Source organism: Vidua macroura, chromosome 5, assembly GCF_024509145.1.
Source record: "Vidua macroura isolate BioBank_ID:100142 chromosome 5, ASM2450914v1, whole genome shotgun sequence".
NCBI lineage: Eukaryota > Metazoa > Chordata > Aves > Passeriformes > Viduidae > Vidua > Vidua macroura.
The window spans coordinates 50,006,247-50,024,699 of record NC_071575.1 but is presented as its reverse complement, the minus strand read 5'-3'; the positions used below and the strand labels follow the sequence as shown (position 1 = coordinate 50,024,699).

The following is an 18,453-nucleotide window of genomic DNA, read 5'->3' as shown; positions in this document are numbered from 1 at the left end:
ACCTGATATGTCAATATAAAGACAGTTGTTATTCTAAAACATACTTATTAAGACAGCTGTAAGAGAATGTGATTCAACATATTCTTAGAGTATATCTAAAGAGAGCTTTTAGATACAGGTATTAATTTAATTATATTTATAAATTGTAGGAATAGAACAGAGAATGATGTGGTACCAAGTCCTGCCTTTGGTCAACAAAATAGTATCTGCAGTCAGATTATGGCTCTTGCATCACAACAGATTTCCTTGGATTATGTTAGTAAAATTCCCATGATTGCAGTGTGTGCTTATGCATGCTTTCAAGAAGAACAATATCTGGATCTTTTTTATGTATGGAAACAGAAATCCTCATGAATTGCTGCTGACAGTTTGGGGGTGCTCAGCTGAAAAAGATGGAGAGGTGATTGTGCACATGCCTGCTGGTGACAGACAATTTCACTTGAGTTCAATCCAATCCAAAGTCTAACTCTATAATCAAATAAGTCAAAGGTATTTTTCATGTTCTTACAACTTTATTCATGCTCATTTGATTGCTTCATTAGGGCACGATCAGACAGCTGCAGCAGGAGCTTGCTGATACTCTTAAAAAGCAATCTATGTCAGAAGCTTCACTTGAAGTCACTACACGCTACCGCAGTGACCTGGAGGAAGACAAGCTGCGCTTGCAAAAGGAATTGGAAAAGGCTAAAACCAAGGTACATAATGTCTGTAGTTATAGCAATAAATCTTAGGGTGGCTGTTAAAAGTAGGATTGGATGTTGTCCTAAAGCCCCAGGAAAAATTAAACAGGATAGATTTAATGATGTGTGAATCAATTGCATTGCTTTATAAACTTGGTGCCCATGTCTTTGACATGCAGACATTATGCCCTAACTTGGACAAAATTTTTTATTTGTGAAGATACTTTTCACAATAAATTAGTGTCTGTGTTTATGCCTTGTTACCTTTGGTTTAGCCAAGCAGATTGTCTGAGTTCTTAAGAATAGTAGAAGTATTGGACTGCTGTGTTTGGACATTTTTATGCTCCTGCTTTCCCCCTGCCCCCACTCCCCCCACCCTGCCCTGTCACCAGGTAGCACATCAAATTCTGAATGCTTTTGTAATTTATTCTGCATTTTTCCCCTTTGGCCCTTCTATAATTTAACATCCTTAAGTGGCTTTCCTGCGAGGGAAGTATAAGCTATTTCTGAGTTAGGGACTACCTTTCACAGTGTTTTTCCAAGGTATGAATGTATAGTGGCCTTGGGGTTCTAAAAGGAAAATAATTTAAAATCTAATCCTTATGAGGGACTTGTGAAGTTACTGCAGACAGATAAACTTCCTAATTCATGTTTTCACAGAGGAGCAAACAATTGAATATAAAGAGCATCCTAAGTCACCAAAAGGGTCAGAGTAGCAGTGTCGGTGCTTAGAACCATTCTCTAGGAAACACATGGAGGAATGGGAGAGGCTGCTGTGGAAGATTAGGAAGTAACACTGCTTGTGTTCATTTGCTAGTAGAAGCTTTGGAAGTACTTAAGATGACTACGATTCTTTGGGCAGTGGGTATGGGCAGATATCTGCAGCATGTGAATCCTTTGGCAGTAGCTGACTGCCCTGTATAAAAGCTCACCTGAACACTGTGGATTCTTTCTGTGAGTTTACAGTTACGGGAGGTGGAAGAAAACTATCTTCAGTCTGAGCATTGTGTTCGTGACTTGAAGATTGCCTTGGATGGTAAGGAAAGAGAAGCAACAGCTTCTGCCCAGAAACTGCAGGACCAGCTGTTGGCATCTTCTGAGACTAACACTACTATAAAACAACTGGAAGAACACGTGCAACAGTAAGAGAACACAGTGGGGCGAGGTATCTGTCATTTGCAGGATTGGCTGGAAACCACAGCATAGATAGGTAGCCTTGTTGCATCATAGCAAATTATTAAGATTTTGAAGGACGTTCTTGTTTTTTATTATTTTGCACTGTTCTTTTGGAATTGGTGCTCTGGCAGATCTTTATAATAAGACCTGTATTTCTTTTTAAGCCTTGAAATTGAAAACACCAAATTGGAAGCCACTGTCCAGCAACAAAGCAACAGGATTGAAGCCCTGCAGAGAGACCTGCAAGCCTCTGCCTCAGTAAGCTACTCATAAATTTCACTTTCAGTGACTCCTGAGCCTAGTTACCTATTTCTGTGGGGAAATTTTATGGTGAGGTTTTCCTGGAGAGCCAAGGGAAGCTCAGTGCCTGCATTTATCTGAATAGAGGCTGCTCAGAAAGCAGCCTGCTCTACTTTCCAGCCATCCAGTTTTGAAAATTTTCCCATGCTAGAGCAAGTCAAACATAACACTCTAAAAGGTAAGGATTTGACAGCAGTACACCGGTGTAACTATTGTTTGCTTTAGACCTTTCATAACATCAGATCCTGCTTTGGGGACTGCAGTGTGTTCCATTTAAGGTATTCATCAAGTTAACTGGTGGAAATTCTACAGGGTATATTGATACCAATCCCTTTATGCCAGAGACCTGGCTGACATCATCAGACTGAAACAAGAATTACATGTTCCAGAGCTTTTGCTGTGCAGAATTGCTTTTTCTTTGGCTACTTGCTGTATGACTGTTCTTGTGAAACAGTGAAGAGAACTGCTTGTGGTATCTGCAAAACTCTGTGTGAGCCTTTGAATTTACCACAGCTTTTACACAGTGCTTAATTTTAGCTCAGATAAGGTGCTAACACCTGTGGCCTGAATGAAGAGATATTTGTTGTTGTTGTTGTTTTTTGTATTGTAGCCATTGAGCTTGTTACAACTGTAGTTGTCAATTATAGCTGAAGGTATTTTGAAAATCACTATATATGATATTCAAACTTTGTGATGTACTGATACTGTCAAGAGAAGTGGGAGGGCAGTCACAAATCCTTCTGCTTTGATTAATAGGGCATGATTTTCAAGTGTACTGGGGATGAGAAAAGCTACTTCTGCCTATTTTCACTGAACATTCTTTATATCCCACGTGGTCTTTTCTCTCTCTCTCTGCATCAAATGGCAGAGGTGATGATTGCTAACAGTTTTGCAGTGGCATCAAACTAAGGCCATTTTGATCATTGTTGCTGGGTGTAAATAGTGTAGGAATAGAGATGAAGAGGTTTTGTGTAATACTTTTGTCAGTGAGGTGTAACTTCAATCTAGAAAGTGATACTGTGTGTTCTTGCATCTTGTAATACTTCTGTAGGTCCATAACCGCTTGGAAGACTTGATAATGAGCTTACAGACAGCACAGGCAGCTGCAGAGGATCACCAGAAGCAGGTATGTGACAGGCTTCTGTGAACAACTGTTTTAGTCTTGAATTTTTTTGTGTATAGGTAATTGATGAAAAGATCATGTGGGCTCTGTAAGCACACAGCCTGTTAAATACCCTTCTGGTTTTAGGGCAAGGCACCCTCAAGGGAGAAGGCTGTAAATTTCCTTGTTTTCCTACTGCTGTGTTTTGTATGTGTTGTGGTGTGCAAGATAGTTGTGTTCAGTAATGTGATTCATCTGATGAATACTCTTCCCTATCCCACCTTCAGGGAGTGAGCAAGTGGCTGTGAAATGCTTAGCTGCCTTACCAGGGTTAAGCCATAGCAGATGACTGATAGAGTGGATGTTGTGGGCAGCATGGAGATCTGTGGTTGAAAGCTGAGAGAGGAGAGCAGACTTGACAGATCCATATTTTCTTTGTAATTTTGTCAGAGGTTGAGGCCATGTCAGTTTTTGTCATGAGACCCAGTGTTTTACTGCCTCTGTGAGGACTTGAGAAAGTCATACACCCTAAGGATTGTTTTTTTATCTGAGAGTTTGTGTGAAGTGTTTTGTCACTTTCTGTAGCTAGTAAACATCTCTTGTTTTTTCCTTTTTTGATTTTGTAATTTTCTTTTTTCCTTAAAAAATGCCACTAAAAGCATCTAGTCATCTTCCAATCTTTATACTTGAACTGAATCAACAAGTTATGTTCAACTCAAATACATCTGTTAGGCAAATCTTTGTCAATTTCAAAACATTTTCTTGCTCGCAGGAGATATACAGCTGTCACAGAAGCTATGAGGGTAGGGTATATTCTGTGGTGGGCACTAGAAATGAATACATTAGAAAGTATGTAATGAGCTCTGGAGAACCTTTGGAAGAAAGCTACAGGGTAATTTTGTGTGTATGTTTTTCCCCAGAGTTCAACCTCATCTAACCACCCCTATAGAATTCATTCTTTTTACCATCTTCCATTTCTCTTCTTGGTTAAAGCTGTGTTTTACATTCCACATTAACATTTACCATAGACATTGGATGGGGAGAGAAGAGTTTCCATTTAAGTTGCAGCTTTCAGTTGCAGTGTTTTCTTTACGGTCACCTTAGTTTCTTCTTCTGCCATTGTTGCTTTTACAGGCGCAAAAGCAGAATGTGCTGGCTCTGACATCAAAGGACTTGAAGAGCATATGGGAAGAGCAGTTTAAATCAAGATCTAACCTTGAAGAGCGTGTTGCTCAACTTGACAGGGAAAAGGCAGATCTCTTTGAACAGGTAAATCCAGGTAAAATTCTTCAGAGACCTAAGCCAGTATTTGAGAGAACCCCATTAACCTTTTGGTCAAGTTCTTAGATAAAGAGCATGTTTTTATTACCCCTGCCATTCAGGCTCTGGATAAGTTGTGATTTGTGGATCATCCAGGAAGCAAAGGAAAGCTATCTGGATATCTTGTGTAAGTTCTGGAGTGATTCTCTTTGAAAGAGTTCCCAGTATGGTTTACATCAGTTAAGCACATCAAGCAGGGCTGCAGTTCCCCAGTTCTTTTTTGGATTCCTTCTGGCCATCTTCTGACCCCTTGTTTTCCAGGCAGGGTTGAAGTATTTCACTTTTCCAGTGCAGTGCAGGGAGGAGCAGCAGCATGTTTTCAGTGTAGTGATGTTTAAAAGCCTTGCAGAAAAACATAGTGAAGGAATTCTGGGGAAATTAACTAGTGCTTGGGAAGCAAGAAATGACTGACAGTTGCAAAGGAGCAGTCTTTCCCTCTTCATCTGTAGAGGAATAAAGGAATTATAAAGCAACTAGCACATAAGTAGCCACAAAGAAGATGTGGAAGGGAATAGTATATTGAAAAAAATCCCAAACATTAAATTCCTCTGCCTGCTAAGTAAAAATCCTGTAAAAGCTTTAGATTAATTTGTATTATTCCGTGATAAGCATACCTAAATAATCCTTACTATGAGTTGAGAACTTCTGAAAGTAGTCCAGCATCTTTTCCACCTTTGTTTCAGTGAAGGCATCTATTTTTGTTCTTCAGTATTAGCCCAGTTTGCTGTGAAACCTAATGTGTAACTTGGCTAAAAGATGGAGATGGACTGCAGCTTCTCCATGGAGAACACTACAGACACGTATCGCACATAGCTATTGTTCTTATTTGTTGTGTGTGTCATGTGTCTTTTCTGTTTTGAAAGTGTGAGAGTGAAAGAAAGAAAGTGAAGAAACTGATAGAGTTAAAACGCCCAGTTGAACTCCGTCTGGACCAAGAAATGAGACGAAACTTAGAATTGCAGAAAGACTTTAAGAGGTATCACTTTTTGATATGGTGAAGAGATATCCCTGAAGAGAAGTCCAGTTTTATTGAACTGTAATATAAGAATAGATAAACATACTCTGCAAGCAAACTAAAGTCTTGTGTTAGTTCCTGCAAGGTACATCTGTGCATGAGCCTATACTTACTTATATCTGAAAGAGGAATTGCCAGTCCAGGATGCCCTGCAGTTCTCCAGGGGTGGGGAAGGAAGTCTTCAGTTTGTCTTTTCAGCTGAAATTTGGATGTGCCAGGTGATTTGTGGCACAGTGTTGGAATCCTGGATGCTGAGAATTTTAAACTTTCTGTGCTTAAAGGCACAGACCCACAGGAGAACACTGCATTTGACCTGAGGTCATGGAACAGGCTTTTAAAATTGATTAATAGCACTGGGATTACAGGTGTGGAGTTGGTTATAAGTGTGTAATATCACAGGGTGGAAAACTTAGAGTTTGGGATTTTAGAATATAGAAATAAATATGAAGCAAGATGGAGGTTTTAGGGCAGAGGCAGGTTGTTGTTCTTTACCTTCTTCTTCCTTTTTCTTCATGGGTTTGGGTGATGTTTTGTGATTGGACAGAAAAGTCCACATTGCGGACTTTGAGGGATCCATTATTAGGTTGAAAGGGAAAATAATCTAGGTGTCATTTCTTAGTTGGATAGTTTAGTCTTAAAAAGACCTTGTAACAAGAGATAGTTAGCCATTTTGTGCTGTGCTAATGAAAAAGCTGCCAAACTCACGATAGTGAGACTGTAACATAGATAAGAGGTAATAAACACCTGAGTCCAAACATGAAATACTGTCTCAAGTGCCTTCAATCCCGACCCCAAGAAAGTGATAGCACAGGAACAGCAGGTTTTTTATCAGCAATTCCTGGTACATTCAAGTATGTTGAAGATGAAGAAAGCTATGACTGTACACCTTACTGGAGAGCATATGGAAAAGGTTGCTTATTCCTGTGTTTCATTGTTTTCCGAACTGATTTGCTATTTAGGTTGAAGAGACTTCTCAGTAGAGCTACAAAGAAAATAAAGGTGTATGAGGAGAGAGAAATGGAGTCACAGCTTAATTTGAAGGGAGAAATGAAGAGCAGATATTCTGAAATGGTCAGTGAAGTTGATAGATTGAGAACAAAGGTGAGCTCTGCTTAATTTGGGGTTTGTTTGGTTGTGGTGTTACTACTTTTCAAACCTGTGTGAAGCCTTGCCTATATTTCTTGTCATGTTGATGATTTGCTTTCCTTGGCTGTATTTTAGATTTGATTGGTCTCTGTCAATGGTTTTTCTACTGTTAGAGAAGCAGGTGACTATAACTAATACCTGATGTAGTTGTCCTTATGGATAAAGATGCAGTCCTTAAGTGCAAAGCAGCATCTGCAATGGCACCAGAAGGGCAGACTGTAAGGCAGAGGAAGGGCAAGCCAAGAGTGGCCGCAAGGCTGGCCGGGTCTATGACCTTATGGGCCAAGGAGCCATCCCACAGGCACTCACCAAGAAGAACAGAACAGGTCTGGTGACAGCAGGCCCAGTCAGCCAAGAGTGCAGATCCTCAGGCTGGGCCTGAGGGATGGGCAGTTCTGCTGTCCTACCAGGACGTCATGTCCATGGGTGAGGATCAGAGCTGAGTATGCAGATGATAAATACAGTCTTCATGGATGACCTTTTTAGCAATTTTAACAGAATTAGTGCCTTTAGATGCCTCTGAGGGTTTTTGTTTTGTTTTGTTTCTTTTTTTTTTCCCTACATACAGGTTGCTGAACTTTCCCAGCAGCTGGACATGGAGTCTAAAAAAAGCATGCAGCTAGAAGCCCAAAACCGGGATTTGCGAGAAGAGCTATCTACCCTGCATGGGACCTGTGAAAAACTGGAGAAGAGCAAATGCCAGCTGAAAGAAGAAGTGGCAAAACTCCAACATCACTTGGAGACTAACATGGTGGATCACAGCCAAATAGAACAGTATAAAAGAGAGGTTGATGAACGAGCAGGCCAAGAAATAAGACAAAAACTACAAGAAGTCAATCTGTTTTTGCAAGTGAGTGACTTTCTGATGTGTCTCTGTAGGCACTCCGTAGACTTTGGTTGTGGTCACCATTTTTTAGTGTTTGGCTTTGGGTGCCCAATTCTGTGTGTTAATGCTGTACTTGTGTCTGTGCCTAAGGGCAGTGGGAGAAGGGTATATGGTTGGGCAGGAGTGCTCCTATAGTGTGTAATTTGCTGGCAGGCCCCTGAATCAAAATCTTGCCCAAGGTAGGTTTCCATTTTGCAGTGCTTGAGGCTGTCTCTGTCAGCTGGTCTGCTTCTCACTGTTCATGCTTCAAGTGGTTTTGCACCTTCCAGCTGTCATGGCCAGACCTACAAGTCTGGTTTTGTCCTTGTATGGGGGAGAGCACTCAGAAAACAAGTGACTGCAGTTGTAGGTGTGGAGATCAGGAGCAGGTGAGGCATTCTGCTAAGGTCTTTGAGGAATCCATGACCTGTCCTACAGAGATAATGCCCTTTCACTAGTAGCTTTGAATAGTGGTTCTGATTTGGGCTTCATCCTAAGTGAAAAGAATTATTTACCCTAGTGGTAGCTCCAGGGTTCTGCCTTAACTGCTGCTGGTATTGAGGAGGTACAGCTGCCTCTCTAAGCCAAGGAGGGCCCATGACCTTGAGTACATGCAATTGACAGGTGGGGAGAGTTCTCTTTTTCTTTGCAGTGGTTGAAGGTGCACTGTCTCCTTCAGGCACAGGCAGCCTCCCAGGACAGACTAGAACACATCAGAGCAAGTCATCATGCTTCTCTGAGAAACCAGCTAAAAGACAGAATTAGAGATCTTGAATGTGAATTGGACAAGATAAAAAATACTCAACAAGAGAGTACATTTCCAAAAGAATGTGTACAGGCAGAAGTGGAAAAGTACAAGGAGCTGTATCTGGAAGAAGTGAAAACTAGACGATGCCTAGCAAAGAAACTGGAAAGGTAAGTCTATGCTTTTTTTTGGATTTGTAATAAGAGACTCCTTTTTCCTCATGCATATTTCTTGTTAATTCCTCTTCTATGATGACATGTGTGGGAAAACAAACGTTTAGCAGGCCTTCATTTCTCTTTAGTGTTTCAGCAGGAACACAACTGATCATGGCAATAACAGGAGACTTTTCAAGTTGATATTGTTTTAACTGGTAGCTTTTTTTGCCAGTCTCTATAATCTCATTCTCTGTACAATAGAAAAAAATGAATTTCATGTCCATTATTGTTTGAATAAGGGTAGGCCTCTCAGAGAACAGATTTCTGTTCTATGAAGAAAAAATAGAAATTATCTTTTTTTGGCTTCTGTTTAAGCAGTGGCTCTGAGCTTTGAGCTTTCCTTGGGAAGAGGGATCCAGCCCAGAGTTGTTTCAGAGGTGACGTACCTTCCAGAAGAAGCTATGTGAACACATGGCTTTCACAGATGGCTTTGAAGCCCTCATGCTGAGCAGTCCTAAATGTTGGTGACACTGCTCCTTGCCCCTAGTGTGACATCTTAGACACAGGCCCTCCAAACAAGCTCAGGTCAAATGATGTGTTGTTGTTGGAGGTTCTTCATCTCAGAAGTTAAATAATAGTTAAGGACCTGGAGAGTAACTTTGGGAAAGTGTTACTACCAAAGGTAACTTTTTGTGTGTTTCTAAATGTTTCAGAGCTAATGAGAGACTTGAAGAAGCCAATGCTAAGCTCCTCCAGGAGCGCCATAAAAGCAAATCATTAATCACAAGCAGCATTGTCAGTGGAGGTCTGGCTGCAACTCCAGTTCTGTATTCAACTGCACTGGGACATCTTGGCAACAATTTGGGACTGAGCAGAAGTCTCAGTCTAGGAGGAAGCTTCCTCACCCCAGCTGAGAACACATTATCCTCAAGAAACAGGGTTGCAGCCTTTGTGGCCAAGGTAAGCATTTTGAAATACCATTCTTGACTCCTGCTGAAGAGTAGCCATTTGCTAGGTTCTCCCTTTTAGCCTGAAGTTAGAATCCATTTATTGTTCTATGCCATATTGTCTAATAGGCCAAAGGAATGGCTAATCCTCAGAACAGTGCACAGCTGAATGTTGTAAGGCTGAAGATTTTTTGTCATAAAGGTTGTAAAAATTTTCAAGGGGGTAAAAGGCCATAAAATATTTAAGTCAAAGCAGTGAGCTTTGTCGTTATATTCTTTTACAAGAGCAACTGTGACAAGGAGTACTGTGGCATAGGCAGTTCCCAGCTAAGCTCATAATGAAATTTCAGTGTATGATTTGGCTAACCTGTTTAAAATGGCTAACATTATGTTGAGTGACAAATTCTATCAGACATCTGAGACACTATTTTCTTCTTCCTTGTTCTTCACTCCAGCAGTTTCTTCACAGAACTTGCGTTAGTATGTTAATACCAACAAAAGGATGCTTCAAAAATAGGATTATATGAACGGGATGGCATAACTTTGCTCTTACACTTCAGTGCAGAACACATACTACACATAGGAGACATTTGTTCTGTAGGTCCTGCCATGTGTTATTTCACAAAATGGTAAAATTACCTACTCTTTGGCAAGTCTTCACAGCTTTCTGATTTTACAGCAATGCTGCAACCTCTGCAATACCTCTGGTCCAAGTATGCCTTGTAATTAGCAGTCACTGTGATAGCACATCCCTCACAGAAGGCTGAACATTATACCGTGAAAACCCCACACCAATAGTTGTAATCAGTGAGAGACCCACTTAACATGGGATCGAGGCACAGCCAAGCTTCTCTGTTGAGTCATTGTATTCTTTTGTCAAGGGAATGTGACAAGTATTTCTTCACTTTTAAGTCCATCTCAGTTTGATGGTCCCCCCTCATTGGAAAGAACCCATTTAGACCATGTGTCTACATAGAGTACCTGTTTTACAAAAACAAGCCAAAGAGAGCAGATGGAGCCAAAGCAGCATAGGAAATGGTGTAGCTGTGGCAGTTACAGAGATGAACCTCTCTTTTGAGGGCAGAGAGGTGGACAGAATTACTGGAAGAACTCATGAGAACATTAGTACGCTATCATCTGCAGGGGCTATTCTGCATACAAGCACTAGAAAGGAAGAAAAATTCGGGGACCCACTGCAAAAGGGAAATAAAGAGGAGACCAGGAGGGATAGGGAGCATAGAACAAGAGAGGGAAGAGAGAGATGGGAGCAAGACATTAAAAAAAAGGCAAAAGAGGAAACCATTCCTCTTCTAGGCAAAAAAAAAACTGCCCTAGGTTAAAAGGAAAAGCTTAACAATTGTGGCTTTTTGGAGAAGAAAAGGAAAACAGACAGTGAAGGGAAAGAAAGTGGAAGTCCTTGGTGCTTCTTAAAACTCAATTGCAGCAGCAGTTTTCAGGTAGTGCTTTCCATTTTCATTATCCAGAAGACATTGGAACTCTCTGAGAATTTCAAAGTTTTGTCAGTATCAAGATAGACACCTTCACAGGTTTGCTGCCCTCCCCTAAGTAGGGAAATTTAATTACAGAAATTAAATTTTTCTCCAGGCTATTTTATGGCTCATTGTTTTATACAGCTGCTAATAAATACAGATGTATAGTTCAAACTGCTGTGTTGGCCTCTTCAATGTTTTTTAAAAAATGCTTCCAAATCCACATGTGAAAAACATTTGAGCCAATTCCAAGACAAGTCTGCATTAGATCTGTGAATGGTGATACTGTTCCCTCATGGTGTCCTGACTTCAAGAGCACTCACAGAATTTCTTGCCAGAGCATGTGTGTCTCACAGCTTTGAGCATACTCTCAAGGAAGTTGTTGAACAATTATGTATGACGTTTTCCCAGTTTTCAATTACTGATGTCCAGTATTTTTTTCTTAATTTGGGGGCTTTCTTTGATACTAACATTTTTCCTTCCTAGTGCAGTTTTGTTGGTAGGTTTTGTCCCCTGAAGTTCTCTCTGCTCTTGATCAAAACCTATGGTTGTTGTCACCAGAGGAGCTGAGAATAATTCACTCTCACTATACACAGATTGTCTTCTTAGGATTCCCTTTGAGCTCTAATATTGTATCAAACTCTGAAGTTTTCTTCCTTGAATAAGGGTGAGTCAAATAACTGCTATACCCACAGAAAACTTACCTATTTCTTACTATTTCAACCAGGGTCTTTTAAGAGAAAGATGGAAATATCAGCATGCCAGATTTCTCTCAATGAAAGCAGAAGGGTGGTGTCTGGGACTCAGATTTCCTGCTGTGAATTTATCTGCCTTCATACTAAAGTGAGCTGCACATTCTGTTGTGATAAGTCTTCCTGAAATCACCAATTAGGGAGCAACTGAGACTGTCATGGCACCACCTGTAGCCTCAAGTACCTCAATGTTCAGTGTATTCAGGGAAGTCTTAAAACCTGGTCTTCCCTCTCTGAGTCTTGAGTAGGAAGTACTGTTAGTGGTCTGTGTACCAGACTTTGGAAATGTAGTACATAGCTCAAGGCAGGGAATGTCTGCTGCAAGTATTTCAAGAAGATTTTGGGACTCAAGGCCACTTGTTATATTTACAAACTGTCAAGCTTCCATCCTAACAGCTGTGCCAAAAGCTGCTGCAAATGAATGTGGGTGTCTTGACATGGAAAAGAATAGTGAACTCTGCTAGCTGCAACCAGTGTGAATTGGTGGATTTATGAAACCAGTTTCCCTACATAATGTGAGAAAGGGAATGTCAGCTCCCTACGCTCTCTCAACTTCTGTTCCTTTTCTGGTTTCATTTTCCAAATGCCTTCTTGTATTTTAGTGATCTTTCTGTTGTGAGCTTTTTTCCTTACATGTAGGCCATGTTCTTGTGTCTCACTGAAGACCTTTGAACTTAAGGCTGTTTTTCTTTCTTCTTCAGACCCTTAATCAAAAATCTCTCTCTTCTCTGCAGCCAGATATGTGACAAGGTTTGTAGCCCATACTGTTTAACCTTGGGTGCTATTGCAAATGTTTTGGTTATTTATGCTGCTAGGTTTTGATTCAAACTTACTGATGCCTTCACATTGGCCTAAACCTGGAGACACTTTGAAGTTGCTGGTTTTACTTGAGTAAAAGACCGACTTGCTGCTGAGTAGTTCTGTGCTTTATGTCTTTGCGAAGTTATGGCTTCTGTGGTAGTTCAGCTTCTGTAAGATGGCACCGTATGTATGGATTTCACCTCTTATGATGGAACTTGGTTAAACTAGAGAAGAAGGCTCTTTACCACCCTTGCCTTCTCTGGCAGTCAGAAAGTTCTGGGTAGCAACAGCAGTTGTGTGTGTAGTAGCAGTATTGCAGTTGAGTTCCTAGATCCTGAGTATCATCTCATGGTGTATTAGAGGATCCAGCATACTCTGTGCTCAAGAAGCTCCATGGGTAAGTAGTAAGTCAACATCACCTCCTGAAACAGAATTACTGAGATGGTCACTGCAAGTGACCCCATATGTTACTGCCTGAAGAGCTAAGCAGTGAGAGGTACCTGCTCAGGACACAGACACCGGCTTGAGGAGTAGTGGAATTTACTATAATGTAAAACTGCAGAGAATTCTGGAAGGATATGCTAAGCTAAGCAAAGCATATAATCATTAGCAAAGAATATAAAGGATAGGCTAAGCTTAAAGGATAAGCTAAGCTAAGCTTTATATTTAAGAATATAAAGGATAAGCTAAAGGATAACCTAATGATTACTACGAAAGAATGCCTATAGTGATAAAGAAAGATACATCACCAATTACTCCAGTACTTTGCCATAATCCAAGTCTGAGATACCTCAGCTGTCAGGGGAAGGTGTCACAGTGAAGGAATGGAGAACCAAGGTAACTGGGAACTCCTGTGGTACATCCACCTTTCATGCCACCAGGCTCCCCCAACTTGACTGTGAAAATAGCCCAGCTTTTATACTGTTAAACAAACAATCTGACATAATGTGTAATTTCATTCTGTTGGCTTTTTCCCAAAGCCTGGCCAGGGCTCGAGGAGGAACCAAGGGAGTAGTCTTTGATCCTATACCCCCTTGGTTAGGCCAGATGTGGCCTCATCTAGTTTCTAGGTGTGGAAAGGTAAATACATGTTCTGCCAATAAATGCACACATATAACAATACTTTGTTAATGAGCAGATATATATAGATAAGATTTGGTTGGAAGGTTCATATAAGGTCAACTTTGACTCTGGGCCTATTGTTCAGGCCTCATTAGGGCCTGTTGTTGAAGCCTTGGTACTTCATGCCTTCTCCAGAGGAGCCAGGAGGACAGTGGAGACATTGTCAGTCCTCAGAGGTGTGTTTTCATTCAAAGGCCTTTTCCTTCCTTTTCAGAGAAATACATGTGTTGGCTTTATTTCCACACTTGAAAAAAATTTAAGGTTTGGGGGGAGTTGTTCTTTTGGTACCACTGAGAAGAGTTTGGCTCCATCTCTGTTATTCCACCCCCCTGGTAAGTAATACACATAGACAAGGTCACCCGAGCTTTGTCTGCTCCAGGAAAGAAGCAGTCACAGCTCTCTCAGCCTTTCCACAAAGCTCATGTGGTCCAGGGCCTTCAGCATCTTCTTGGCCATCACAGGCCATCATCTCTACTTGGGATGATATTTTTAGATTTTATCTCGTTGTCTGTGGGGTATAAGAATGTTTTAGGAGTTTTAGCAGGTCATATGATGTCTTAACTGTATATTTAATGTATAATTCTAGGTACGACAGGAACTGGATGAAAAAATCACTAAGGAACTGAAAGAAGGTAATGTGTAATTACATTTGTAAGGTTATTAAGGAAAAAAGTGATTGTTTTTAAGTCTTGACAGCTTTCAAGCCATTATTTTCAACTTATTCTGCTAAGAACAGCGATTTTTTTTTTTTGCAAGCTCTCCAGTTTAGACTTGAATGTGAAAAATACCTGCTTCCCAAAATTTTACATAGAATGTTACACACTTGCTTAGGAGAAAACAAGCAAAAAGAAAATTCACCCACTGCTCCACTCAGAAACACTTGACTTAAGATGAAGTTGCTATTCACTAGAGTTAATCTCCAGCAAAAACATCAGAGAAGGCCCCAGATTTTTTATAGATCTTTATAGACTTCAGCCATCCCTTTTTTCCCTGTTCATGGGTTGCATTCAGTACTGAACCATACCATACATATTCTCTACTGTTAGATCTGGATTTTTCTTGCTATGATTCATGGTTTGTCATCTTTGTAGCTTAGGTGTTGCAGTCAGTCTTGTTTTGAACAAGTAAGACGAACATGATCAGGGATAAAAGGCAACATTTCTTTAGGAAGAGATTGTTCAGTAGTGCTTAGGCAAACATGAGTTCAATTCTTGCAACATGGAGCCTAAAACAGGCTCTGTAACTTGAGGCCAGGCATCCAAAGAGGAAATCTACTTGCTTCATGATAGCTGGTCCTCCAGAGTCACTGCTTTGCAGGGACTGCAGCTATGTAGTTGCAGTGTTCCAATAAAGCACAGCTTTGAACGTTAAAGGAAAGCAAAGACTTCAGGTTGAAGAGCTCTGCACGGGCTACATTAAGAAGCACTGCTAGTCCTGCACGATGTTCATTGTGTAGCCTCTGGAATGTCTGTCACTAGCTTTAGAAATGCTGTTGACTGATGAGCAATGTGCACGAAATGTGTTTCTTCCTTTGTGCCCAGCTCTTTCCTTAGTAGGTGTCTTTGGAAATTTTAAAGTCTTGTTCAGGATTGCAGACTCTCGAGTTATGCAGACTCTTGATTCTTACAGTGCCTTATTTCTCCCTGTCTGCTGTAGAAGTAACATAAGGAATCTCATCTCTTTTCCCCTCAGCCACTGCTGAACTTGAAACTGGATGTGCTGCATCTTCCAAAAATCTTCATGTGGACCAGGATCCCCTTTGCAGAGCAATAGAGGAGTACCGTGATGTTTTAACCAAAAATTACATGATTTGAGTGAAATGCTGTGGAAAGGCGCTGAACATTTTTTGCTTTTATAGAAAGCACATCTATGGTTTCCCTTCTCCCCTGTTCAGATGTGAAAACTTGTTCATTGCAGTCTGAGTATAAATTCTATTAAATGTATGTCAAGCACAGTGCACTCATCTGTTGGGTTTTTTCTGCATAGCTGGCTTCTTTTGCACTCACAGTAAGAACCACATTCATTTTTTTCTGACCAGCAGATTGACTGATCTGGATTCTTGAGCTTGACAAAACTGTCAGAAATGTTTCCTCTTACAGTAGCTTCATTATGTTGCATTATTCATGTTCTGTGTTTTAACAAAGCATTCCCTTTGTTCTGTTTAATCCGTTCACTCAATGTGTTTGTAAGTTCTCCAGTATTATTTCAATGCTTAGGACATCATTTGATGTGCTTTGAGCCCAGTGCTTCAATCCTGATGCAGTGACTAAGTTCTGCTAATTAACTTAAAGTGGTGTTCAAGCTGGAGAAAAGGGCACTTTACATTGTTGTCACTTTATGCAACCTAAGTTTAAAATGACGGTGAGTGTGTAGTAGTGCCAAGACTTGTTTTATGGTCTTTTTGGTATTTTTATTTTGTATCACAGAATGAGTGAGATTGGAAGGGACCTCTGGAGGCTATTTGTTCTAGCCCTCCTGCTCCAGGAGGACCACCTTTAGCTAGTTTCCCAGGTCTGTGTTGGTTTTTTAATTACTTCAGAAATGGAGACTGCAAAGCCTCCATGGGCAACCTGGCCTCATGATCAGCCACAGTCACAATACGCTTGAATATCATGAGGGGTATTCAAACTCAGTACCTCTCATGGTATTGGTGTTGATTTCTGTATTAAAAAATTGCTGCAGCTTCAGACTTTTGCAGCTCTTGCTTAAACACTTAGGGTACACCTGAAAACACTTCCAGTGGGAGGGGTAAAAAAGGAATGTTAATATTAACAACTTTCCTCAGTACTCTACAGAACTTGTGTGATAGGATACCCAATCTTTTTGTTGTTGCTAGCAGCTGATGATACGGTGTCTGTAGCCCAGATGTGGTGGAAAATTGATAGCAACCATATAAGCAGTTTTACTTATTTCAGGGAGTTACCAGTCTTTCATTAAGATGTGTGTTGTCATTTCCCATCTGCAAAAGTCACCAACAGAGTAAAGAATGAAGTCCCAGTTCTGGAAAACTAAGAGTGACTGTACTGAGATGAATCAAGACTGAAAGAATTTTAGGGTTTTACCCACTATTTTACAGACTTGAGTAAACAGATAGTGAGAAAAGCATTAAATGCTGCTGTAACACTCTTCCTTTTTATATGAATACATTTTTGTGAAGCTATTACACTATATTTAATTGAACTTGATATTTAATAAACTTTGTAGTCTAGAACATGGCTTTGTTTTATTGTTCCTCTTCTTGACACTGCTTTCCACCCCTTCCCTGCTCATAGAACTCTGCAGAGCTCTCCTGTGCTCACAGATGCACCTTGCCTGTCCCCCTGTAAGAGACTGACCTGCTGCAGATGAATGACTCAAACACTGGACCATTTGCAGTAACTGCCCAGGTGCTGCAAGAGACTGGACTGGCTCAAACAATCAGCTGGGTGCTTGGCCAGTGATGCAGAGTGGCCTCCCTGCTGCAGGTGGGTGTGCACATGAGGCTACAAATGGGGTTTCCAGATAAGGGAAGAGGCTGATAAGAGGCAAATCCTGCAAAGTGGGGATAGTCCTTCTTACCATGCCAGTACCTTCCCTTACATAATGGCTCAGCTGTGAGAACTCCCCTCTGAAGTACCATAGGATGAAGGTATTTATCTTGGCTGATGGGCCATGATTAATTGAGCTATACTGGGTAAGCAACATCTGCAGCACCTTAGATGATGTCACTGGATGTCATGAAATGTCCCATGATCCAGTACTACATCATCCAAGGGAATTACAGGGGCCTTTCCACCTAGCCTTAGCCAATATAAACCCCATAGACCTGGGCTTTTTCCTCCCCACTTGATGGATACAGTCTGCAACCACCACAGCAACAGGACTGCAACCGCCAACAAGGTAAGAGAACCAACAGGCTGTCATTGGAACCTATGGTGATACTTCTGATATTTTGTTGCATCCTGGGGTTCGGGTTTAGATTAGGGGTTTTTAATTTATGTTAGATAGCCAAGTTCTGTAATCCCACGCACCCCCTGTGTTTCCCCCCTCTGCAGTTACTCGCTCCGAGGCTGCCTGCCACTGGAGTGTCCCTGCCGCCACTCCTGTGACCACTCCCCACCCTGGCCAGAGAGTTCCCCGCAAGTCACCCTGATCCCGCATCCCCACTAGCCCAGGGACCTTGTCCCACCCCCCCATAAAATCCTACACCATCCAAGCCCCGGCGCCATTTTCTCCATGTGAGTGCTGGAAGCGGTCGCGCATTTCCACCGAACCGCGCCACGTGACCAATAAACCGTTCCAGCCCAGCATGGAGTAAATGGACAATTCCTTACTTCTTTACCGGATCCCTAGCACACGGCAACCGAGGCTGGCCAGCCCACGTGCCTGGGACATGGAGGACGTGTCCGGGAACCTGCGGCAGAAACCCCGGCAACACGTGGAAGCTACACCACAGCCGGGCTCCCAAGAGCTGCGTGCAGCTGCGGAGAACAAAAGCCAATGCTGCAATATTTAGTCTGTTCTCAGTCTCTCTTTCACCCTTCTCTCCCTCTCCTCCTCCACCTGTCTTTTTCCTATCTCTCTCTACCTCACATTTACTGTTAAATAAAAATCTCTACTAATGCCTTTGGCATATGGTCTCGCTTGCACCTTTAGTCAGGCAGAGGCTTGTTTCTAATAATTTTAATAATTGGTCAGATTTTAAGAGCCAGAGGCCATGCAAATGTGTCCTGTGGTAGAAGTTTTGTCAGCTTAGAAGTTTCTTGCTTCATTAAATTACTAAGGCTCAGGTGGCCCATGGCAGAGAGCATGGGAACCTCAGTACTTTCAGCACTTCCATAACTAATGCTCTGCTGCT

The 18,453-nt window shown here is 41.4% G+C and overlaps 1 protein-coding gene across 9 annotated transcripts in view; it reads left to right on the top strand.

The window, feature by feature from the left end:
- Positions 1-18,226, top strand: part of ANKRD26 (ankyrin repeat domain containing 26) — a 49,532-nt gene extending 31,306 nt beyond the window's left edge. For 3 of the 9 annotated variants that reach the window (XM_053978153.1, XM_053978154.1, XM_053978151.1), the window contains 12 exons: positions 543-695; positions 1,647-1,822; positions 2,021-2,114; positions 3,208-3,282; positions 4,393-4,527; positions 5,442-5,554; positions 6,553-6,694; positions 7,308-7,589; positions 8,284-8,519; positions 9,218-9,464; positions 14,203-14,248; positions 15,309-16,827. In XM_053978153.1, coding sequence (XP_053834128.1) covers positions 543-695; positions 1,647-1,822; positions 2,021-2,114; positions 3,208-3,282; positions 4,393-4,527; positions 5,442-5,554; positions 6,553-6,694; positions 7,308-7,589; positions 8,284-8,519; positions 9,218-9,464; positions 14,203-14,248; positions 15,309-15,430 — 1,821 coding nt within the window. In that variant the 3' untranslated portion in view covers positions 15,431-16,827. Of the gene's footprint in view, positions 1-542; positions 696-1,646; positions 1,846-2,020; positions 2,115-3,207; positions 3,283-4,392; positions 4,538-5,441; positions 5,555-6,552; positions 6,695-7,307; positions 7,590-8,283; positions 8,520-9,217; positions 9,465-14,202; positions 14,249-15,308; positions 16,828-16,888 lie in introns of those variants that run through there. The other 6 variants (XR_008437220.1, XR_008437219.1, XM_053978152.1 and 3 more) reach the window with 6 other exon arrangements.
- Positions 18,227-18,453: the final 227 nt, after the last annotated feature.